The following is a 25,333-nucleotide window of genomic DNA, read 5'->3' as shown; positions in this document are numbered from 1 at the left end:
AAAAAAGTGTGGTTTCTCTGTTCTAATCAGTATTTGCAGACTACAATCACTGAAGTTTAATGTGTCTTAGCACACTTTTCTTTTTGTGAAACCATAAATTATTTAATAATTAAGACACGATTGAGTTTTGCTGTAGCACACGTGCCTCCGAAAAATTTCATTTGGCCTTCAGACATGCTTTATTAGATGATTTAGGGTTTCTAAATAACCTCATGACGTGGACGCCCATAAATGGTGTGTAGGCTTTGCTGTGGTAAGTGGATTACACATTATCTGCCTCTCTGACTTTTTGTACTGAGCCCTGCGTTGACCAAATGAGCTGTGGTCTCATGTACAAAGTCAATTTAGGTAGGCAGACCTAAGAGTAGAGGTCTGCTGCAGACCTTGTTTATGTGGACCTGGACATTATTTGGATGGACTAAAGATTTGGACACCTTATGTTGATAACATGCATCTATCCATCCGTGCATTTTCTTTTCTGATCTCGGGGTGCTATCCAGCCATCACTGTGAGAGGCGGGGGACACCCTGGACAGGTCTCAGGTCCATCACAGGGACACATGGAGATGAACGACTATTACATGCAACAATCAAACTAGAGAAATTGCATTTACTGTGAAAATACAGTGTGAATGCTGAGAGCTGAATGACTTTTTTGCTGAAATACTTAAAGAAGCAAAAATAATCAAAATGCTAGGTAATAGCCAAAAGAAACAAGAAAACAGTCTAAATGCTGAATCAGCATCTGCACAATTCTGTACATTTTTATTATTATTATTATTTTTTTACAAAGCCTATTCATGTGCCCATTTATATCACCAGAAACGGTCTTAACAGCTGGGCAAGTTTGGGTCTGTGTAGTGATTATTCTAAGAAGGATGTTATTTAACATTACTCCTGCTATGTTACCCAGCGGCACCTTCCTTTTCGCGGTTGAACGTTATTAATAAAATGCCAGAAAGCAGCCGGTCTTTACTCCATCTCTGTCAGGCGGCAAAGTCACGACAACAAAGTGGCATTTCAGTTCATAATTGCCTGACCTCGCATTCTCCAGGTCGGCTGGATAGGAAAGACGACTACAAGACTCCAGGAAACAAAGCGTAAATGGATGGAAATGCTGTTGGTGTGGGTTAAATGCTTGGATATGTTTCATGAAGATGTCAGAAGGTGACACTGTACTTGATACTAGTTTGATTAAAAAATCATTCTAATTACCTGTGCTGATATTTGGGCTCTGCCTGTGACTTGTGCTCACTCTTTCCTCTCCTTTTCAAAGATGTTCGTCAAGATTAATAGTAATGTTCTTTGTGCGCCAGCAAGTATGAATGATGAAAATCTAGATGAGGAGGGGAGTTNGGGGGGGGGGGAGCTGCTGGAGGGGAGGAGGGAGGGCCAATTATCTTATTGTTAAACCCACTCTAGGTAGTGGCACATCAATCTGAAAACACTTGCTCGTATGACTCATGTTCAGCCTCTATAAAAGTTTAATTGGTTTGTATAATTAATACTGAAGGAAACGGCGTGATGCATTTTGGACGGAAGACCGACCTGTCGGCTTGAGAAGTGGCTCACCAGGATGAACCAAATTATAGATTTCTGATGTTATGGCCCTGAAAACAGCAACAGCAAAGAGCTGCCACATGCCTGTCTGTGCCTGCTCAGCGCTGAAGCCACAGATAGGCGCAGTCTGAGAATTTACAGTCAAATAAAGCCCAGGTGATATGGTCCGCTGCTCGTTTTCCATGGTAACACACTTTATTAACGTCAGTTTCAAAGGAAGATTATGAGAATTTATGTTGAGGGTTTAGAGGTTCAGTGGAAAAGCAAATGATGTAGGATTTATTTATTTAATTTCATTTAAAACAGGGACACAGTGTTAGATACTAATGAAACCAATGCCCAGTACACAGGTCTTCTAGCCAAATGCTAATTTAGGTTTGTGTTTTTCATGGTTTAAAAAGTATGGAAAAAAATGAAAATAGTTTGGAAAAAAAACAATGTTTCTAGACTTCATTCCTTTTATAAAGATAAAAATCACATTTTTCTTGTTTAAGTAAAATGCCCAAACAGGAGAATCCTTTTCAGATTTAGGTATATATAATATGAACATGGAGTACTCTGAAAAAGTTTTAGACCAGCTCTAATTTTGTTGGATTTTGCCATGCAAATTACTTACCATTTGTTACGTACTCTGTAACTAATGAGCTGCAAGTTACGCTATCCCTAGAGCATACACTGCTTTTTGTATTTTACCCTGAATCAGAACATAATTGCACAAAATGAACCCTGTGTTCTGTTGAAAAGCACTTAAAGACCATAAAATCATTACAAAACAGGCACCTAGCTTTTTCTTTTTTCAGTTCCTGTTATCCATCTGTACATATAACAGTAAATGTTTGAACCTGAGTGTCAAAAATGGCCATAAATTGATCAAGAAATCTGGAAATTTGGGTCTGGGAAAGTCTGATATTTTAAAATGGGAAAGGTGTGGAAATCCTGCTCTAAAACCTCCAACCAATTTTATTGCTGTTGGCACAGATTCAGATTTGAGGACTTTTAAACAAAAGTCATGTATTGAACTTTGCTGGTTTACAGTCTCCCCTACAGTACTTCTGACTCAAATGACAGTTTTACAAAATAAACATGTAGAAAACTCTCAAAGCTTAGATTATATTTCTTCTCTGTTTAACAGTGATGCCGCTTTACTGGCTTTTGGGCTAAAAATGTCAAAGCTTTGATAAATCAGGTGTATTGAGGGGTCAGTGGAAACATTTTTTAAGACAAACTCCTTTGCATCTGTTGGATCTTGATTTCTAGTTTTGGGATAGGTTCTTCTGTAAAATCCAGGCATCCAGTCCATCTGGCAAGGAAGGTGAAGAACGCCCCTCTGCTCTGCTTGAGGACAAGCGCTGCCCCGATCACCAAACATGACACCTGGATGAATGCTCTCTTTCAGCCCAGCTGTGGGGACTACACACTTTCACACCAGCCTTCAGAGTTAAGAAGTAGACTTTAAAAATAAGTAAGTAAAGTAAGATGTCATCCTTGTTAAGCCTCAAGTGCCCATGCCAAAACACATGCATCTGGCATTGAAAGCTGTTTATTCTCTGTGTCGTTGCATTAAAAGGAATATACAATTTGTTTATGACTGAGGTTATGGAAATTACAAGATCAAGTTTACACACTGAAAGCTTTTGAAAATGGAAATATCAAAGAGACTACTTAAACAAAACAGGTGGTAACATTTCCCCTCGCCTTCAAATTAATTTCAGGAACTATCCAAGGGATTCATTAAATTTTGCCTTTTGGCAGAGCTGTCAATTTTTCTTTCTTTTTTTTTAATTCCCAGTTTGTTGCCGTCCTTGTGGGAAAGTGTGAATGTATGTAGACATAAAAACAAACCAAATGGTGTGTTTTCAGTAAAAGGCTGATCTGAGATAGAACTACAAAGTGTCATCTTAGACCCCAGCAGCTCAAACATCTTCACAACGAAAACGAAAGTTTCTTGTTCTCACATGTAATCTATGCTTTTATTCTCCTTCTTTATCAGAGTGTTTGTGCCATTCTGAATAAATTCATGCTCCATCTATGTTATATGCACACCTGATCACTGTCATAAATAAATTAGTTAAGATTTTCCCATTCAGTAACCTAACCTACAATTGTATTAAAAAGTTATTACTATTCAAATTCCAGGGTTTAACATATTGGGACAAATTAAAATATCACATGGTCCTTTATCGAGTCCTTAAACTAAATAAATAATACTTTGCTTACACAGAAAAACACAGAATGTACTGTACATCAGTGTCAGATCACACCATCAGTCACTGTTTGAGCCAAAGTGGACTGAATGGAAGATGACCGAAGAGGACACCAACTCCTAAAAAACTGACTGGAATTTTCCTAAATGCATATTGACAAGCCAAAACAATTCTGGCAGAATGTGATTTAGACAGATGAGACATAACTGGAACTAAAATTTATGTTCACCGACTTCAAAACAAAACAGAAAGAAAAGAGCACTGTAGCACTGAATTTGTACTTTTGCACAAATTCATCTGCATATGAACTTCAAAACCTATATTTTCCTTATAGTTACCTCTAATTAATGTGTATCTTGTAGGTTTTTGCCAATACAGTTTGTTCAGTCTTTTGTGGAAATGCGTAACCCTTCAGACCAATGAGTGGAAGTAGTATTTCAGTATAAAGCATCCTGTCATATTTTCTACCAAGTGTGTGTATGTGTTGGTCCGCCTATTGCTGTCATTAATCTCAGACCCAGCTCCTGTCATTCTCCATTTCATTTAGCCGACTGAGAGTCGTAGGATGCAGGACGGCCACAGAAAAGGATCGAAGTCTCCAGTAATAGCGAGCGTAAGGGAGAGAGGGAGACATTGTTTCTGTTGGCTGCTACTATCAGTGATCAGTGTGTGCCAGGGCATAGCATTGCATTATGTATCGTCACCAGGACTATAGCTTCCTAATGAAAGCTAATGACTGACTCCGTGGTTCCTTATTTGGTCAGCTGATAGCACACAAGTCTATTCTTATCCCTCTTTGTCTTCTCTTTGTTCCTAATATGATTTGCACCTGTCTCCTCCTATGTTGCCTGCAAACTTGATCTTCAGCAGTTCTCTCTCAGGTGGGTTTTTGTTTGCAAAGAAACCTACCTGCGTGCGGGGTCCACTGATGCTAACCCTGTTCCTCCACAATCAGGACACATTATTATCATCACTCTTAACCCATCAACTTAAATGAAAGTTTGAACATTTTTAGAAGTTAATTAATCGTAGCAAATTCTCAGAGGCAGTTTAGAAAAGCTAATGATTATTTTGATTATCAATTAATCTTTTGGTTATTATGCTTTAATCCATCAGGTAATTGTTTAGTCTATAAAATGTAAGAAATTACCATCAAAGTTCCCTGGACCCCAAGGGGACACAGTGAAATATACTTTTTTCCTCCCTCCCTAGACACATGACCCAAAGATCCAAATGTATATATATCAGTCAGCCACAACGCTGAGCAGGCAAACTGAAAATCATTGATTCTGTCAGTACAAAGCACCTGCTAGGACCCCTTTGGTCTCGACGCTCATGTGAATCTAATTTTTACCTTGTAACCAACCACCCAACTAAACATCCCTCTGACAGATTCAACAGTCTCTCACAAAAAAAAAAAAAACTCCCTAACAACTCTAAAAAACATTTTCATTAGTGCCTTGGGGAAGCCTTGTTGTTGTGTGCTTTATGCTTTTTTCACATTTAATTTAGATTTGTTCACAACCTGAAACATTTCCTTTCTGAATGTCTGATTTTTTTGTTAATTGTCACCTTGAACCGGCTAACAACCCCATACATGGTCAAAGTAGGCTATCTTCATATAATATGTGTTTCTTGTGTTTGTTACAGATATTTTATTCATAAGGAAATGGATGCGCCTCTGTTCACCCAGCTATTAATCAACAGAATCATGTGCTTAGAAGCACTCTAAAAGGAAGAGGGAGTGGTGACACTTTTCCCCTTCATGCTAAATATACTGTATGTTTCATTGCTGCTACTGTAAGCTGTTTTATTTGGTATATCACCATCTGCTGGGCTACGTGGATTAAATCACACTCCGATATTACCTCAGCCTTCGAGTAAATATTTTGTGTCGTTACGTTTGAGTTTCAATTTACTGCCTCACCTAAATCATCCAGCCTCACGAACCCTCACAGAAGGTGTAGGCTATATGTTGCTCAGTGAAGTTGAGGAATATCTCAAATTCTGCAGCCAGTCAGTGGAATTGCTGAGGTTCTTCATCCAAAATAGAAACACGACTGTTGCATTTATTTGGAACAGTTCTTTTTTTTCTTATCCCACATGCCAAAGAAATACTACAGTACCACTGGGCTGACGTTATTTTCTGATGAGTGGCCTGCTGCTTGTTGTAGCAAAAACCATGAATGTTAGTGTGGACGTTTTACCTTTTGTAATGCACCTCTTGCTCCTCTCTTTTTGTCTCTTTATCTTCTGTTCTTTGTTCTTAAAGAAAAGAACAAATGTTTGTTTGCATAGTGTCACAAAATGTGCACATTGCAGTCAGAGGACTTTTCATGTTTTCATGTTCTATCACCCTAAACGTGTTATTTGCGCCTGGAAGATTTTTCATATAAACCTTGTGGTTTCAGGACTCCCTAGCATGCAGCTGTAGTGATCCAGCCAAGAGATGGTCTGGGTAAATTAGATTTGTTTCTCTTTACAATGATACGTGACATTATCTTATTCTTTTGATTTTCATTCTGGTCTGGTTTCCAGTTAAATGATGACTGAAGACCATGTAATGATTGGAGCCAACCAATCCCTCGGCCGACAGTTGTTTCAGTTGTTACCCTGAGACGATGACAAAAAACTGTCTTCTGGCTGCAAACCATTTTATCATCTGTCAAATTACTCAAAAGATGCAACTGTGGGTTCCTCCAGGACCATATTTTACCTTGATGGTGCACAGACTTGAAGACTGAACTAAAGATACAACAGCTGTAAGTTAATAATGCATCATATTTATTCATATGAAAAATCTGTAGCACAGTTTATGGTTCTGAACATCTTTTTTATTATAGGCAATTATATGAACTGTAATAACATACTGGTTTTCTAGTGTTTAGGAACTATCACACTCATCTGTATTTTCTTTTTTAAACATGTGGATGTAATTGGAGTTTTAATAAACCCTATAAAGCTTTAACAGGAATTCTCTAGATGCTAGGGTCAGATAGCTGACCTTATGATTATCACCAACTCTGTGCCACAGCCACAGTGTCTGATCTGTCTGACCGTTATGTGTGTACCCACAACAATGGATATTTTTTTCACAGACTGTAAACTCTGCCCATCTTTACCTCTAAGAGACTCAGCCTTTCCAAAATGCTCTTTTTATACCTAGTCCTCTTATTGACCTGTTGCCAACTAAGTGGTTGCAAAAAGCTCCTCTGTCTTCTTTCTTATTCATACCACTTAATTTTACAACCTTTTGCTGCCTCCGTCACAACATATTTGCGATGTGTTGCTACCATCAAATTCAAAATGTCCTTAATGTTTCCTAAAAATTGTATAATTTCTTACTTTAAACATTGGATATGTTTACTATGATCCATTGTGAATAAAACATGAGTCTCTGAGGTTTGCAGATTATTGCATCCTGTTTTTACTTGTATTTGAGCAACATCCCAACTTTTTCAGAACTGTGGTTGTATATGCATGTCACCCAGCCTTTTAACGATTCCCAAACTGTTATAGTCCCACGTGTTTAGCTCTGAAAAGAAATGGTTCATAATTTCACTGTCATCATGCGCAACCAGAATTAAGGGGAAGCGCGCAGCTTTTTAAATATAGTAAATGTTGGTGTGTGTGTGTGTGTGTGTGTGGAGAGTCCACTAGACTGAAACGTCAGCACCATCTCCAGGGAGCCACAGAGCCCACATGGTGTTGTCATGGTATGGAGGGAACAAGTGACACATGAACAAAACCAGCCCCCCTTTTACTGTGTCTGTCTCATCTGTCCCGTATCATTTCTCTACCAGCCCATCTTTACTGACAACAACCTACCCCCTCTCAGCTCACAGAGACATACATCACAGTAACTAACCAGAGGCTGCAGAGCCTTTTCTCTTGCTTCACATTTAGCTTTGACATCTACCTTTCCTGTTCTGCTGTCGCTTCTCTGAGGTGACTTACCCCACTGAAAAAAACTGAAGGAAAAAGATCTATTCAAGCACCTGTTGTTAACTCACTCTTTTATTTCTGTTGAAAAAAAAAAAACCTAAAAACAAAAAACTGCATTCTTATTGCTTCTTAGTTTTTTTCCTTCTTCTTAAGCACACTTCTTTCATCCTCCGCCGCTCTGCTTCTCTTCATAGTTTTTAGGAGCTGAGCATATTGGCATGCTACAGCTGAGTGGGCCTGCTTGCGTTTCGTGATGTACATAACATCATGGTCTAATGAACTCAGACTCACTATTTGGATGGGGTACATGTGCACCCCCTATCCCTGGCTAATGGGGCCCCCAGGCAGAGGGAAAGTGTGTGTAAATCAGCTCATTTTGTGTGTATGTATAAAAAAGGAAAGCATACATTTTAGGGCAGAATTCTATTGAAAAATGAAATCCTTTGAGGGATTGTTTTTATCCCTGTTGAACTGTGTGCAGAAAATAATATAAAACTTCCACAAACAATTGTCTGTAAACACAATTTGCTGTGCCATCCTCAAATGCTACTTAAAGCTCTATCGTGCAAATAAGTCAGATGTGAACACCATCCAGAAACCATCCTTTGGACCAAAGCTCATTTAAAATTGACTGAGGTCAAGTAGCAAAAAGTGTTCTGCAGTCAGACAAATCAAAATTTGAAATTCTTTTTGGTCTTCTGTACTAAAGAGGAGAGGAACCGTTCAGTCTGTTATCAGTGCACAGTTCAAAAGTCTGCCTCACTGATGGTATGGGGGTGCATTGGTGTCTATGGCAAGGGGAGCGTACACATTTGGAAAGACCTCATCTTTGTAACAAGGTGGTTTTAAANGGGGGGGGGGGTAATAGTGCTTCTGGCATGGACAGCTTACACATATGGAAAGGCACAATCAATACAGAAATGTGGTTTTAAAGGTTTTAGAGGTTTTAGAGCGACATATACTCCCATCCAGATGATGTCTCTTTCAGGGAAGGCCTTGCACATTTCAGCAAGACAGAGCAAAATACTGCATCCATTACAACAACACAGCTTCATAGCAGAAGAGTCCAGGTGCTGAACTGGCCTGCCTGCAATCCAGACCTCTCACCAGCTGAAAACATTAAAAGTGTCATGAAACAAAAAATCCAGCAAAGACGACTCAGGACTGTTGAACAGCTAGAATCCTACATCAGACAAGAATGGGAGAACATTCTCCTCCAAAACCTCCTGCAGCTGCTCTCCTCAGTTTCTAGATGTTTACAAACTGTTGTTAAAAGAAGAGGAGATGCTTCACAGTGGGAAACATGGTCCTGTCTTGTCTTTTTAATGATGGATTGCTGCTATCAAGTTCAAAATTGCCTTATTTACCCCAAATGGTATGGTATTGTAGTTTAAATATTTAACAGCTTGCTAAATTCGTAAGATTTACAAATCAGTGCATTCTGTTTTTGTTTACACTTTACACATCAGCCCAACTTTTTCAGAATTGGGGTCATAATTATTCAGCAAAAAAATTCACTCTCTTTTTAAAAAAGAAAAATCATACAATATTGTACAAATGACATGATAATCAGTTTTTGTTTTGGGCCTAATTAGTTCCATTTAAGTTAATAATTTGAGGTATTTTTGCAGTTCTTCTTCCTGACCATTACATAACCAGTTGTAGTGCGTGTGTGTTTGAATCTATGCATGAGTGTGGATGTCCTTAAAGTGACGTTAGAGGAGTTTAAGTGATTGTCTGATCGGGTAGGCTTTAAAGGCTGAGTCCCTCCTGTGAGTGCGTGGACTTGCAGTGCTTGTTACCACTTGGTTCTTCGCTCCCATCAGCTCTTATTCAGCCTCACACTGACTGAAGATTGCAAGATACGAGAACACTCTTTATGTGGGGCATTCATGAGTTCAAATAAGCTGCATAATGGCTATAATGGCGATAATTTTACAGATATTGAGCTAAAATTTGTTGTAGTAGGAGCTGAGAGTCATTCTCAACACATACCTGAGGTGGTAATTGATTTAAAATGTCGCCATTAACTAGTGCAGTCAATGGTGTCTGTGAGCAAAATAGCTCATGAACCACTGAACAAATTTCAGTGGAATTATGAGAAAGTAATGTGGGGCACTCTGATGTCACAGTGGCCTGAGGTTTGAATCAGTGGGTACTTAAGGACACCCACACACATTTCAAAGTGGTCAGATTGCTTCTTACAGACCACACTAAAGAAGGATCACCAAGTGTTACAGAAGCCCAGGATACAACAAAATATCAATAAAACTAAGACATTTAGAAGGAAAATGAAGACTTTGTTTTAAAAGACAGTGATCAGTTAGACAGGAGTGTAATTTGAAGAGCAATCTTACTTAAAAAATCATTATAAGTAGTTCTGTGGTCTTTAAAACTTTGGCATCAGTTCTTGGGTTCAACCCTATTTGTCTGTTAGAAAAATATCTAATGAATCATTGGACAGTATATAAAGAAAACCTCCAGAAAATAGTTATTGGCTGTACATCTACAACTTTTGGAGCCAAACCAATTCAAGTTAGCTGCCACAGCTAATCAGCATTCACCAACATATAAATAACTATAATTCAGTCATTTTTACAGATATTGAGCTAAAATTTGATGGGGTGGTTGCTGAAAGTCATTCACAACACATACTCTACATGTGAAATCTTGTGATATTGCACAAAGATAAGATAATAGATAATAGATTTCAAAAAAGTAAAATTTTGCGGACCACTTTAAAACAAATGTGCATCTCGGTTCATGGAGTAAAACTATGATATAATTTGGATGAAGAATTGATAAAATGTTCCACTATAAATCAATTAAAAAAAACTTTATAAGGAAAAACTGATTGAATTGTATAAATCTCTGAATTAATTTAGTGAGGAATGATATTGTTTGAAATTTGTTTTTATCTTTAATTTAACGACATCGACCATTTAATCAACTTTATGCTTATTGAGGGAGGGGCAGGTAACTACAAGATTTATCTTCTTCCTGCTCCTTTTTACTCATGTATGGTGGAGGTTTGGGAAAATGTTTATTGTTATTGACGGAATTGTTACACTGAATGAGTGAATAAATTTGATTTGATTGATAGATTGATTGGTAACCTAAAACTCTGGCAGCTGGCGATATGCATTCAAACAGTGCCCTGCAGTTAACATCCAGTTTTATATTGCTTAAGCCACTGCAGCTTAAGATATAATTTAAATGATCATTGCCTATTTATTTATCTAAAGCTATAAACAGCCTCTTCATTAAGTTTCAGTGTGTGGTATTAATTCATGTCCCCAAGGGTCATATTATGTGGGATCATTCAAGGAAGGAACTACAGGGGGCTACATCAGCAGAAGTGCTACAGATTCATCCCCAAACGAGCTACTGATCAAGCTTTTAGCAGATGTACATTCGGAAATTACCATTGCCCGTCCTCCGTGTGTGAGTGAAAGCAATGACAGTTCAGTGCATTTATTTGTCTGATGTTTCCTGGTCAAAGATAGCCTAAATGCATGTATACAAATTATTAAGATTTCCAAATTTGGTTAGGTGAAGTTTTCAAAGCCCAAAAAACCCTTTAATTCTATTTGTTTCTTATAATTATCATCTACAAAAACAAAACGGGAAATTTCTTCTGCTTCATCTGTCTCAAATGTGTAAAATCTGACATTTTATTTCACCAAACCTGTGAAATTGTAAAATTATTATCCAACACTGTGTTACATTCATGAGTTTAAAAGAATCCCAGTCTTCAGTCCCATATGAAGATGTGGTGTATACATTTTCAATTAGTAGCTCATATTCTTTAGGTGTGGATATAAAGTTTAGAGACAGAAGGCTTTTTGAGTTTTGTTTGTATCTGCACAGCTCTATTTCAGTCTCTCACTGTTTTCCACAAGTCCTAAGTGATCCCCTGTGCCACATGAATGCAACGCTTTGCCAAGCATGAGAAAATTTCTTCCTGAGCAAATTAGTGATAAGGCCTAAAGGGAATAATATTGTTTTTTCCTTTTCTTTTTTTTTTTCTTTTTTAGAACTCCCCCTGAAATTGTAGATATGGTTGACTAAACACAAAGAGTTTATTTATTTGATTGTTAAAGCGATGTTTTGTTGTCCCAGTGCTGATGGGGTTGGCTATATGTTGTCAAATCAAATGAGTGCAAAGGACTTTAATCTCTGGAGCTCTTTTTGCACAGACAATGAATGTACACGTGACAGGACCGATCTGTTATTTTTGACAAACAAAAACACTAAAACAGTTTCTTTTTTATTATTTTACAAAATTAATATTATTATCACTCCTTACTACAAAGTCAAGTTTTGATGACTTTTCCAAAGGTGAGGTCATTGTAATCTGACAAATCAGCTGAACTGTGACATAATATTTCCAGCTACATTCAGTGTGTTTAATTTAGGCCTTAAATTAAAGAGGGTGATTTTTAAAGAGGGGGCATTTAAACCAAAGACCAGGACAAAAGAAGAAGGTCATCCTCTACACTGGAAAAATGTACTATGAACTGATGAATTAATGGTAAACTGCTTGCTCTTGTAAAGCGCTTTATCTAGTCCAAATACCCGAGAGTGCTTTACACTACAGTCATTCACCCATTCATCCACACATTCACACACTGATGGTGGTAAGCTACATTGTAGCCACAGCTGCCCTGGGGCGGGCTGACAGAAGTGAAGCTGCCATCACACCGGCGTCACCGAGCCCTCTGACCACCACCAGTAGGCAAGGCAGGTGAAGTGTTCAAAACGGCAACCCTCAGGTTACAGGACGAACCCCTACCTCCTGAGTCACTGACAATACTTGGAGAGACAGGTGGACACAATCAGACTAGAAGCTGCTTCAAATGTGTTTGCTGAGTCGAAAAATGACAATTGGGTTTTGCCGTTTATCTGTTTTCTCCCATTTTTATTTCCTCAGAGAGGAATCAGACCAATACACCAATGGTGAATTTTCGGGAGGGACTCAAAAGCACAGATTAGCATTGTTTTGTGCAGCCATGTGCCTCCACAGTGGTAACCAAAAGGATTTCTTCTCATTGAGAACCGGGTTCTATCATTTGTACTAAACCTTCAGTGTTTGTTTCAGGTGTGTGGGACAGAACCCACAAACCTGAGCACTGTCCACGTTTCCACTGGAAAATCAGGTGTAGAAATCCAAAGATCTTTTTAACACTTACTGTAGAGTGTCGGAGTTTACAGCAGAAAAATCCCTGATATCAGAGTGAACTGTAGATGCATGTGATACTCAGTATTACTTCGATTTTGGCAGATAAATAGCAAAAAACACAGACTCAAGTTAATCACTGGATCACATATCACAGATATAAAAGCTGGACTGAAACTGAACACACCAGTAGGTTTGGTGTCGTGATTTGCTTTAGCTGCCTTTAGTGAAGGATTGCATATTTACTGTCACACCTCACTTCACCAGGAGACATGAGCCAGCTGGCACAGAGACTTGTGGCCACATTTTCGTCTCTGAAAATCAGGCTCGGCTTCCTCTGTGGAAGAAACACAGCACAGACTTTGATGTTTTTCGAACCACACTGATGCCGACTTGTCACATGAAAATCCCGAGATATTTTAAAGAACTGATTGTTTCTGCTGTGTTTCGAGAAGCCCCAGAGGATTCCCTTCCCTCCTGAGCTTTACTGTAGTTTCCTTTACAGCTGGGACTTTTAACCATAAATGTACAAGCATGATTGTTTATATTTGATGTCTTAAATTACTTTTTTTTTTTTTCTCTCTTAAGAATGAATATAATCCCATATATCCCCTTATAATTTAAACAGTTTACACTAGCATTATGAAGTAAAAACAAATATACAGTAAAAATGTCTTAGTCTGGTCAAGTTACAGTTTGGGTGAAATGCTTGGTATTATATTTAAGAACAAGAAGTCTGTTGTTTATTTAAATGAAAATCTAAGTCAAAACTCCATGAGAGGAAATCATTTGTTGTTCCCATGTTTTGGTCGTCCCAGTTTTTCTTTTTTGCACATTTTTGATTTCAAAAACACAATGAAAGTGTACAAAATCTAAATTTCATTAGAAATATTTCCCCCAGAGACAATGCAAAAAAACCCTAGTGTACGGCATACTTTAATGATTACATACTCCTGTAATTCTGGATTCAAGGAGATTCCTCAAGTTGAGGTTGCAAGTAGTTTGTTCCAAAAATTCTGTCTACATATAATACCAACTGTCAGGATTTGAGGTTTTTGTTTGGTTGCTTCTTTGAGTTTCTTTTGGGTTTATTGCTTCTTTTATATTATTATTTAGTTGTCTGGTTTTTGTTTAGTCCTTGTTCTTGGTGTCTTTGTTTCTTGTCATTTTCCACTTGTCCTCAGTCAGCACTTGTTCACCTGCCACGCCCATCTCCACCTGCCCGCAGCTGTAATCACTCACCTGTGCCCACTTCCCATAATTATCCTCTGTCTGTAAAACCTCGTCATCTCCTCCACTTACTCGCTGGTTCAATTTGTTGTGTTTGTCTTGTCTGGTCATAGTTGTCGTGTTCTTGGCTTAGTTCCTTGTATTTAGTTTATGTTTTGTATTGCTGCCTTGCCAGCTTTTTGTTTTTTTTTCTCTTTTATTTTAATAAATTAGTTTCCTTTTAATGATGAGTCTGCACTCTGGGTTTGGGTTATCAAACCACCTTTTAGGCTGGCAGCTGATCATGGAGAAAATACAAGATTTTGTGCTAAAGCATGAAATTCATGAGGTTTGTAACAAAGGTTGGGTTGGTTGTGTTCAAGGTTAGAGATGGTTGCTCATTACTGACAACGGATAACAATGAAAGTTGTTATGGTTTATCTTTGTCAGTTCATACAAATCAAATAAAAGTGGCTCATAGAAAACTTCCTAAAATAAAACTGTGGTCTTGTAAAAGAATTTACAGAAGCCTCTTAGAAAAGATCTTTTACTGTAATATTTAATTGTGTCAGTGATCCTATTTATCTGTTAGACCGCTTCTTTTTCTTTATGACAAACATGCTGTTCTGTATAAACAGTAAAATACCTGCATTTAGTTTTGGTTTCAATCTTTTATTCTTCAACAAACCCGTACAATCACAGCACTTTGACATTTAAAATCACATTTAAAAAAAAATTCAGATCTGTACTCATCATTCATTCATTTTTTTTTTTTACAATCTGTTCCATTAGGTATTATCATACAAAAATAAGTAACAGACTCTGTATATTCTGCTCAAAGATTCACAAACACACATAACATCTTTCAATCAAAAAGTAAATGTTTTTATTTCATTCTTACACTCAAGTTTCATTTGTACACAAGCACAGTGTGAGTCCCAGTATGATAAATACAGCACAGTAAGAAGTATTTAATTAAAGTGTACTTTTTTAGCAGAGGCTTTACTACAGTTTAAATTTTTTAATATAATGTTTATTAATATATATAGAACGTGTATAGAATACTGCGTTTTTACAATCATCACTAAATAATATTTATAAATAGCAGCAAGTGATTTGGAATTGTACAAGATGGTGGCCGTATCACGGTCTTTGCTCAGACTAACAAGCTCCATGTACAAAATGATGCAAACAAAACAAACCATAGACTACATAGTCACTATTTTGAGATAAATAAACTTCTCTTTGGTTTATTCACCTCTATTTTGTGCAAAATAACAAAAAACTTGTCAATTTAGTTCTTTTCTTATCTATACATAGAAATAATTTTAAGTTATTTAATCTCCTGTTGTGTATTTTTAGAATTCTTGGGCACAGAAACCTTAAAACTTTGTCTATAAAAATAATTGTGTTTTTTTTCTTTTAATGATTAGAATATCAGTATACCTTTTACAATTAAGCATACAGCAATATGCCTTGACACAACTTTTTGTATTGCGGTTACAGTGTGCGTGTTTTTTAATACACTACTGCAGCACAAATACATAAATACTTTAAAATAAATGACAACTACCACGACTGGTGGTGACAGCTGTCTGTGCGTTAGTTCCGTTCTTTTAAGTTCATGCCTTTGGATGAAGTCTGGGTTTGTGCGTCCATGTTAGCTCGCTCTGGACTCTTCACCAGAACCTGCGGGACTGTGTGCTGACTCTTAGTCAAGTCAGGCGCTCTCTTCTGTGTTTTCGTCTGCGTGTGCACCTCCAGCTTCTGACCGTTTCTTTGCTCGGCCGAATTAGAGCCATGGTTACATTTCTCGCACAGATCCCTCATGTCCTGAAGGCCCTGCACCAAGCACTTTACAAATTCCGCTGAACACGTCTGCGGGCTCTTGTGGAAACTGGACACTGAGAAGATTATGTGATCTGACTGAGGGTTGTAGCATGTGCCGTATCCGTTTGGAACCACCGGTCCATAACAGCAGAACATCTCCACAGTGGTTGGAACCTGAGGGAAGAGTTGAGTCTTTAGTTCTGCACCACTGACAGCTTAACTATTATAAAATTATTTTCGGAAGTGGTGGTAGATCATGCAGGAAGGACCCAAATACAGCCCAAGGAGGCAGCAGGTAAAACTTTGTTTTCCAGACAAATCAAACTTAAACGGACTAGACTAAAGCAAACACCACAAGTTCACATGGACAGGAAGAGGATCTGACAATGAGTGACTGAAACCTACGAGTATATACACTGGGGAAGTTAATGACAAGCTGAGCTGATTACAACAGAAAACTAACATGATAAACAAACAAGAAGGAAATTAATCAAAAGCACAAGAAGCAATACTTTAGCAAAATAAAACATAAAGGAAGGTTTTGTTACAAAAAAGCCTTTAAGAAATGGAACTGAACAACTAAATCTTACAAAAAGCACAGAAACCAAAATAAAATTCAACAAATTTAGAGTTTACTGTAATAAGTATGACTTTTTTTCCCCAGAAGCAATTGCTTTTTGTAGATTTGATAAGATTAGACACACTATTAATACAATATAATATAATACAATAAAATATAAAATCACCTCTTTGGGAAAATTAGTCTTGGACTCAGTGACTCCAAAAAGATGCCTTTCAATAAATGACTTCCCAAAAAAATCCATGAATAGATAAATAAAAGTAATCTTACACAATACAAACATATTCCACCTGTTAGATATTTAGGATAGTTAGATAGTTGGATTCAAAGTTGTTTTAAATTACCTGACTTGTTGAGAGAATGAACTGATTACTGATCAGATAGGCCTCGTCTCTGAAAATCTCTGGCTTCTCTAGCTTCATTTCGTGTGCGATTTCCCGCAGTCCCAGAAGGTGATTGTCTATTGCCATCCCCGTGATTGCCTGAAGAACACATGAAGTTTGATTTATTCAGTCAGAAAACGCAGAAGTTTATAAATCTCCAGGTAGAATATACTTACCATTACAGTATATTTTGTCTGTGCGTTTATGGCACCTTGTAACATCTCCATCCTCTCTGTGTCCTGCAGATATCACAAAGAGACAATGAAGTTCTTTTTTTTAAATTACAGTTACCTCAGTTGTAGTGAGAGTACAAGTGTTGAATCAAAAACATCTTACAATAAAACAGCTTACACTCAAGCTGAGCTTCCCATCATTCATTGCTTTTACAAAAGCCAAGGCTTCAGGTGTGGCTGAGCGAATGTTGTCAACTCTGCCTTGGCAAAAACGACGTATAGAGGCGCTCTCATAGGTCGACACTAGTCTGCCATAACACCTACAATAATTGGACAGAGTCATGAAGATAGAGTTATTCTGACAGAGTGACAAGGTTAAACCTTTTCTTACCTGTAGAACGCCAACTGTAGTGCAACCTGGATGTAGGCATCTGGGCTCATTTTCTGCCTCTTGATGAACTCTTTTCCGTAGTCGTGGAACTTGTGGACGTTCATGTCCAGATTTTTCACCAGTCTGATCAAGAAAAGAAGTTTGCATTGTGCTCAAAGAACCTGCTTGTTTCTTTAACCACCGAGTGTCCAAGCTGAACACTGACCTCTCCAGTTTGTCACAAGAGGAGGAGACAAGTTTGAGGATCTCTGGAGTGCATTTCCAGCGGAGTCTGCGAGGCGCAGGCAGTTCGCTCACGCTCGCAGCTCTGACCAGCTTTGACGGGCTGCCAATCCTGACAACACAGGATCATAGCAGGAATTAGAAAAGCCTTATTTAGATTATATTCTTGCAGCACACCGACAAACATGAAACAGCTTGCCTTTCTTACATATATTTAAGGAGATACTCTGTGCACTGCACAAGAACAATCCCTTCGAAAGGTGAATGTTCACACACGACTCCGCAGCAGCCGTCAGCTCCTACAACAAACTGGAAAAGAAATCCTATTTTAATTTAACACGTTAAGTATGCAAATGCATTCAGCTGAACTAAATGTTAAAAAAAGAAACTTTTCAGCTTTCTAAGTATGCTATTAAGTAGTAATCTGAATGTTTTATCAAAACATATCTATCAAAGTACATGCTGATGATGTGGTTTAAACTAAAGATGTCATGTCCTGTGAGAATTTCTGCTTCCCAATCAAATATTTTAAAAAATGCTCCCTTAGATTGGAGTGTAAAGCTGTTTGCTCATGTAATTTTCTTTTTCATTCAAGGACAGATTTAGTAAATCATCTAATATTAACGTAAATGTCTTTCATCTTGAGCTAAAAAAAGTAGTTTTTTAAAAATAACTAACATTATATGAAATTCAAAGCTCTTGTGCGCAGTGTGCTGAATGTTAAAGAGATAGACTGTGCTCACAGACCTGCATCGGCTTGTCGTACCAGCGGTTGCCTCCGTTCTTGGTCGCTCCACCTCCATGCAGCATCAGCGTGGCCCGTGTGGTGTCACTGAGCAGAGAACCACTCGCTTCGTCCAGGCAGACCAGACACAGACAACGCTCGATCATGTCCAGGGAATCCCTGTTGGTTGATTCTGCAGGAGAAGAGACGTCAGTCAAAGTTGGCTTTGTTTATTGTTCTGAAGAAAATGAGAAACATCATTTTTCCTAAAAAAAAAAAAAGCACCTCTCATTAGTACACTGCGAGCCTCGGCCCACTCTGTCCGTCCATCTGAAGTGAGGAGACCTATAGATGGGAGACACTCTTCCTCACTGTCGGCCATCTTCACAATCTTCTGCAATTGAGTCAGCAGGTCTCTTTCGTTTAGTCGTCGGAAGTTGATCACCACATCCAGGACAAAGAACTGGGTTAAGACAGGAGACAAAGTGTTGCTGAGTGACAGGAACCTTCTGTTTTGTCTTTGTTGTTGTGTATGAATCTCTAGTGCTACTATCTTTCTTAATGACAACCATTTATTCATCCTTAGGAACGTGTCAGATTTCTGAATTCAAACCTTTTTTTTAATCTCCATTCATTCTTTTTTTGTGTCAGTTTGTTGCAAACACAACATATTTAAGACAGAAGAGTTGCACTGCTGCATTAAGTCTTCTCCCAAAGATTGTCAGAGTGGTGATGAGTGGACTCTTTGGTGACCAGTCCATGTGTGAAAGGATGTCTCATGTTTTCTTTTCACCTCACAGTTTGAGCTTCAAAAACAGAAAAAAAGGACAACCTAAACCACCCCAGATCATGACACTCCCTCACATTGGTATATTAGGTATAACAGGTGCATCACTTCATTCTCATCACTCTGGAAAAAGTTAAAACAGATATATTTTTTTCTGTTGCTTCATTTTTTTGTTATTTTGTGCTCTCTAATAAAAAAACAACCTTTTAGTTTGATTCACTTTACTAATAAGTGATCCTCAAGGCTCATTTATCCCAACAGTTTGGGCTTTTGCATGGTGTGTGTAGAACTAGTCTTACTTTCACTTTTTTCACCAATTGTTTAAGTAATTTATGATTTTAGTAAATTCAAGACTTTTATCCCCCCTTTGTTTGATATCATTCTTCCAAATTTTAATAATGTATTGAATAATTCCTAACCCAGTTCTATGTCCTGCTTTGCTTGCTTCATGCAAACCAATAGTTTGAAGCTTCTGCTAAACAATTACTGTTTTAATTTACAGTTGTTGTATTTGTCCTCTGACATGCTTAAAAGGACATGAAGCAGTTCAGTACATAAATTAATCTTGAGTAACTCGTTGCCAATTGAAACATTAATTCCTGCAGTACTTTTAGAAGTTTCTAACAAATGAATTTCTTCTTTTTCTCTTTTTGTCAGGTAATATTTTAGTACTACTCAGTTAAATTAAAGTTATGTCAGTGAAGTCTGGTATGATTTAAAGCTCCAGAAAACTATCAAAACCGGATTTCTGGATGGACAGAGCTACTGTGCAATATATTGCTTTACGTCTGACCTGGTTTTTACAAGCCACAATGATGTGCTCCGGTTCTGGCATCACAGTGCTCTCCTGGGCTACAAGTGTGTCCCTCTCAGACCCTGGCAGGCGGTAGGATGCGAAGAGGCGATAATACTGCTCCATGCACAGAGGGGTTCCAGCTAGCTGGCCCCGGGCATAATCCACAGGCAGGGCACGGCTACACACACACACACAGACACACAGGACTTTGTTTATAATTTAAATATAATCCAGTGGATGTCGATTATTCCATTGTGACTATTGTGACTTACGCATCTAGAAGGGTCTTGTACTCCAAAACTCCTGAAATTAAATGTGCAGCAAACCTTGGGAAGAGAAGCAAGCTGTGTTTAAAATGTCATATAACATCCAAACTGTAATCAGTCAGTGCCAGCGTAATACTGTTGTTCCTTGTGACACTTAAATACTTTTACTGCTTATTAATCTTGTCACCAGCAGCCTAATGTTGCCTCTCTGTCTAATAAATAATGATCTAATCTTCTGGGAGCAATGAATCATAAATCATAGCTGCAATTTGAGCACTTTATACAAGCAGCTGTAATTTCTCTCAAAAAGTGACAGACAAATGGAAACTTTTTATGAGTTCTATCACTTGCTCCGAGGATGAGTCAAGAAAACAAAAGCTGAGAAAATGCTTGCATCCACTAGATGGGACTTTGGTTCTGTCTAACAGAGCAGACAGGGACTCAGCTGTGCTGCATGTCATACCTTAAAGAGTCCATCGGTGCCCTGAAGTTCTGCTGGGGGAACACCATGGCAGGGCTGGAGTTGACGGGCAGAGCCAGCCTGTTGCTCAGGTACATGTCATTCAGCCAGTAGTCATAAACCTACAGTAGAAAAATTTAGTCATTCAGGCGTTTTAACACAGTTTAATCTAATGTTAAAGAATAAGCAGGCACAACTGAAGACACCTGCAGATCACATTATATGTTTTCAAGTTGGTGAAAATCTTTCTCTTTAGTTACAACTGAAACAGTACTCCATGATCATGCATGTATGCGTTTTGTTAAAAAGTTTGAAATAAACTTGACACTGAGCCAGTTTTTTTTCTAAAGGTTTCACCCAGTTTGCCTTCTTCTCCCTCCTCTCCGTGAGTTTGCTCTGCAGCAGCTCTCCCACGCCTCCGGGGGCTCCAAACTGCGTCACTATTTTCTGGGTCTTGTTGAATTGTTCCTCTGTGAGCAAATGTTTCATGCACCTCAGGTATGTGTCCAGCGTGTCCTGGAGTTTGGGCAGAGGCAGCTTCGGCAGACCCTGGACAATGTGTAGTTAAAAAAATAAAATAAAAATTACAACTTCTCAACATTTTCACCCTCATCACAATATTTATTTTTCATGCAAATCTTAATCACAACAGTTTAACAGGAATATTCTTACATGCAACAGCGTATTTTGTTCCATCCCTAAAATAAAAATAGCTCCAACAAATGATTGTGCCTTTTATTACTTCACCTAAGCTAAAGGTCACAGTTTAGAACTATTTCTTACATTTATCATCATGTAAATCTACAAAAATAGGTTTTGTTTTCTACAGTAGTGTTTATTTAACAGTGAAAATGTGCCAAACCTAATTTATTCCTTGCAGGTTTAAAAGAAAGATAAAGCAGACAGAAAATATTTACATCTCCATCCTCTGTATCTTTGGAAGGCTCTCGGTTTAGAATTGGCATGTCTGCAGCCCAGGAGAGGGGGGCTGTCAAAAGAGACAGAATCAGAGTCCACAAATACAATGGTGTAATTTATTTTAGCCAGGACAGTCATTTGGAAAGCATTAAAAACCAATGTGAGCTGTGGTAGCACTGCATGCTTACAGAGATGTTAATAAAAATGCAGAAAATTGTAAAAAAAAGAAGAAGAAATTACTGTAAAAAATACACAATTCCATCCTGTTTAATGTGAACCATCTCTTTGAAGAAACTGCAAATTAACTAATGTTCTGTCATTAATAAACAAAGTAAACTGAGACATTAAAGAAGTGATTTTACATCCCACTTACCAAGCACAGAAAAAAAGGGAATTCCTCTCCTCTTGAAGCTCAAGCAAGACGTTGATCTTCATCCATCTTCACTTAAAAAAAAAACAACAACACAAATTCTTGCAAAAGAAGTTGCACCGGAACCTGAACATTTGCGTCCTTTATCAATTCGAGCATCTTTCTGTTTCCTTCATGGCATCAGCTCAACTCCTTCCTTGGCTAGAGAGAGAGATGCTGAGAGGATCCCTCAGCCCCCAGGCAGCCAGGCTCCTCCCAGAAGTCCTGCTATTCGCCGAGAACTTTATTTGGCAACTTTCATCTTCTACTCCACCTTATTTAAAGTCCGACTGAGCGCCTCAGACTCTTTTTCTAGAGACGGCGGACGCATTTATGTGACTCCCTGCATCAATCTGGGTTGATGTTTTAGGTAAAGATCTGCAGTTTTGGACCAAACGAAACTCTTTGGTTTATTTTGTCAGTTATCTCTCAGTAGTCTGTTTTTTTTAAATTGAAGTAGTAGGTTTCACCTACAATGAGAATGATTCCATATGTATGAAAACTAATTATTTGTATATTAACATGTGTCCAGAGGCAAGCATAGGCTGAACATTATTATTTTTTTATTACATAACTATCATCTGAAGTGCGACTGAATTTTCACCTGTTGAGCAACAATTAAATAATCACAATCCATCATAAATAGCAGAGCCCACTGCGTATATAAACAATGGAAAAAATGACGGTACTGTTTCCATAATCTTCATTTAATTATGTACATCAATATACATGTCTTTACAGATTATTTTAGGCTTTGCATTCCAGAAGCACACCATTCAGAAATAATTAAACTGAATAATTAAACAATCAACAAGATGCAGATCACTGTTCATTTCCACCGTCTGTAAAACACATTTTTGCATATAATTTCTTTTATTATTATTATTATTTTCTCGTCAAAATGAAGACAGGTGACATTAAAAGACGCATACAACGTTACAAGTTTTCTTTAAATACACGTTTTTTTCCCCCTGAATGCGCTATGAGTCAGCTACAGTGATAACCAGGCTACTGTTAATGATCAGACATTTACTTCAGCACAAATCGTTCACAAAACCCGCACGTGACCCGTCATAAGGAGCAGTGGTGTCATCACACAATCTTAAACACGTTTTACAGCTGATTGAGTCTAAAAGAACGCGCACGCGGGCACTTCGAAAGTTTCAGGTGAGCGGTCCTTTGTTTTTTTTTTTACGCGTACTCTCCTCCCGAGGACTCGTCCTCGGAGTGCGAGCGCTGGACGAACGTCTCGATGCCGTTCTCGTCGATCGTCGTGCACAGCCCCTTCCTCTTCTTCTCCCGCTGCTCCATCTTGATGGTGTCGTACAGCCCCGTGGGGCCGTCCTCCAGGAGCATGTTGCGCTCGGAGAAAGAGGGCTTCATCTGCGCCACGTTCTTCAGCAGCAGCAGCGCCGGCGCGTAGAGCACGTTGGCGAGCCCCATGCCCAGGTTGAGCTGCACGAAGCCCAGGTCGTGCACGATCTGTCCCGCCACGATGGGCCCCAGGGCGTAGGCCACGCAGTAGGAGATGTCCGCGATGGCGTACACGCTGCCGTACACGGACACGTGCCGCACGTCCACGAGGAAACCCAGCGTGGGCAGGAGCGCCGTGTCCACGAAGGCGATGCCGAAGCAGATGCCGCACAGAGGGATCATGAGCTGCCCGAAGTTCTTACAGGCCGGCACAGTGCAGGAGCTGGCCCCTATGAACACCATCCCGATTGCCCCGTAAAACCACTGCAGGTGGGGGTACTTGGCTGCCAGCTTCACAGTGAGATACACACCTAGCACGTGCGGGAAGAACGCGGGGAACCAGGTCATTCCAATCTCCCACTCGCTGGCATGCATGTTTTGTTCCATCCAGTTCGCGATGGTGGGCTCCAGGAAGGCCAGAGGGATGTTGCAGATGACCAGAGCCCCCGCCACCACAGCTATGTATGGATCAATCATCAGCTTATAGATGGGGGGGCCCACTGGCATGTTGTCCCTCTCCCGGTTGGAGAAGGGCTTCAGCACAGTGAGACACAGCACGCCGTCTATGAGGCAGACGCAGGCCAGGATCAGGAAGGGCACGTGCTTCCCCGCGAACTCGTACAGGACGCCCCCGAAGGGGGGTGCCACCAGGCTCCCGAAGGAGATGAAGGCCAGGGCGATCCCCAGCGCCTTGCTCCTCTCCGCCTCCTCGGTGAATTTGTCCGCGATCAGGGCGATCCCGGACGTGTCCGCGAAAGCCGAGCCGAGGCCCTGGATGCTGCGCGCCAGGAACAGGGTCGCGTAGTTCTCGGCGAAGGCAAACGTGAGCGTGGAGAGGAACATGATGTTGAGCCCGATGAAGAGCGGGATGTCGTAGCCCACTCTGTCTATGAAGGTGCCGCTCAGCGGGTTGACCAGCAGCTGCAGGATGGCCTTGGAGGCGAACAGCACGCCGATCTGCAGGTCGAAGTTGCCCTTGGCGACTTTGTGCGCGGTGCTGTTGGAGGAGTTGGTGTGCGTCGCAGCAGCCTCGGCGCGATCCGCGGCTTCCTGCAGCCCCTCAAGGTAGTCGGGTATGATTGGCACAATCACCATGTAAAGCATGTTGTCTAATAAAAGTGCAATGCAAACTATGACAAGGATGATTCGTTTCTGTCTTTGTGGGTCTTGGATAACGTTGCCCAGCTGTTTAGTTCTTTCACCCATCTGGGACAGTTTAGAGGCGGCAGTTTGAGACATATTAGCGGCTTGTCCCTCTGTCATCTCCTTTGGTTCCATGATTTTTGTTTTCAACCCTAAAAGTGTTGCCTTCTGAAAATAAATAAATACAATCTGCTCTCAGAGTTTGTTTACAAAACTTGGCACATGGGTTCTGTCTGTGTTAGTTTTCCCTCTCCGGCACCGGGAGACCTGATCAGCTAGATAACTTTCCGCAGCTTTACCTCTTCTGTGCCGCTCACGCTGCCCGTCATTGCGCGCGCTTTCCCACCTCCGCGACTTGGACTAGTTTTCTCTCGAGTTGCTTCATTGATGTCATATCTCGTCACGGAGCTGGACGTGCCGGTCCCGGACGGCGCGCACACGAGGTGGGAGTTTTTAACCCCGAAGTATCGCGCCTCCGCTGGTTGAGGTCCGTCTGCTGCTACTGCTGCTGCTGCTGCTGCGCGCGCCTCCGGCTCCCTGACGCACCCAGCTGTCTTCAGCCACCTGTAACGCGGCGCGCTAAGTCATCAATTCGCATCAGCCTGGGCTGGTTTTTGTCGGCTGACGGACGGACAACACACGGCAGTTTGTTGACTCCCATAGGTGCCCCCCCCCCCATCCC

At 39.7% G+C, this 25,333-nt stretch overlaps 2 protein-coding genes across 3 annotated transcripts; both read right to left on the bottom strand.

The window, feature by feature from the left end:
* Positions 1 to 14,844: 14,844 nt before the first annotated feature.
* chata (choline O-acetyltransferase a) lies at positions 14,845 to 22,246 on the bottom strand. Of its 2 annotated transcripts, none has more exons than XM_017432825.2 (15): positions 22,000 to 22,246; positions 21,626 to 21,696; positions 21,066 to 21,257; positions 20,712 to 20,830; positions 20,255 to 20,308; positions 19,980 to 20,160; positions 18,685 to 18,862; positions 18,423 to 18,592; positions 17,884 to 17,984; positions 17,659 to 17,787; positions 17,454 to 17,576; positions 17,226 to 17,382; positions 17,066 to 17,128; positions 16,851 to 16,988; positions 14,845 to 16,100 (listed from the first exon to the last, which is right to left on the bottom strand). In XM_017432825.2, the coding sequence occupies exons 2-15, from the start codon at positions 21,671 to 21,673 to the stop codon at positions 15,699 to 15,701; spliced, it is 2,055 nt and encodes a 684-aa protein (XP_017288314.1). In that variant the 5' UTR covers positions 21,674 to 21,696; positions 22,000 to 22,246; the 3' UTR covers positions 14,845 to 15,698. The 2 variants fall into 2 exon arrangements, with proteins under 2 accessions (XP_017288314.1, XP_017288320.1); XM_017432831.2 differs by having other exon boundaries at positions 17,241 to 17,382; positions 22,000 to 22,237.
* A 374-nt stretch (positions 22,247 to 22,620) lies between these two features.
* On the bottom strand, positions 22,621 to 25,279 carry slc18a3a (solute carrier family 18 member 3a). Its single transcript, XM_017432844.3, has one exon. It carries the CDS (start codon positions 24,784 to 24,786, stop codon positions 23,227 to 23,229), a length of 1,560 nt encoding a protein of 519 aa, XP_017288333.1. The 5' UTR covers positions 24,787 to 25,279; the 3' UTR covers positions 22,621 to 23,226.
* Between the last annotated feature and the right edge of the window lie 54 nt (positions 25,280 to 25,333).

Source organism: Kryptolebias marmoratus, linkage group LG22 (assembly GCF_001649575.2).
Source record: "Kryptolebias marmoratus isolate JLee-2015 linkage group LG22, ASM164957v2, whole genome shotgun sequence".
Lineage (NCBI taxonomy): Eukaryota > Metazoa > Chordata > Actinopteri > Cyprinodontiformes > Rivulidae > Kryptolebias > Kryptolebias marmoratus.
The sequence above is the reverse complement of the archived record's forward strand: the minus strand, read 5'-3'. Positions and strand labels throughout refer to the sequence as shown.

Excerpts from the sequence above, each read along its gene's own strand:
- chata (XM_017432825.2), bottom strand. The coding sequence starts at position 21,673 with ATGCCAATTCTAAACCGAGAGCCTTCCAAAGATACAGAGGATGGAGAT. Across the intron at positions 20,831-21,065 it reads GGGAGAAGAAGGCAAACTGG|GTTTATGACTACTGGCTGAA; the intron begins GTGAAACCTTTA and ends TTTCTACTGTAG. Across the intron at positions 16,989-17,065 it reads AGACAAAATATACTGTAATG|GCAATCACGGGGATGGCAAT; the intron begins GTAAGTATATTC and ends TGTGTTCTTCAG.
- slc18a3a (XM_017432844.3), bottom strand. The coding sequence starts at position 24,786 with ATGGAACCAAAGGAGATGACAGAGGGACAAGCCGCTAATATGTCTCAA.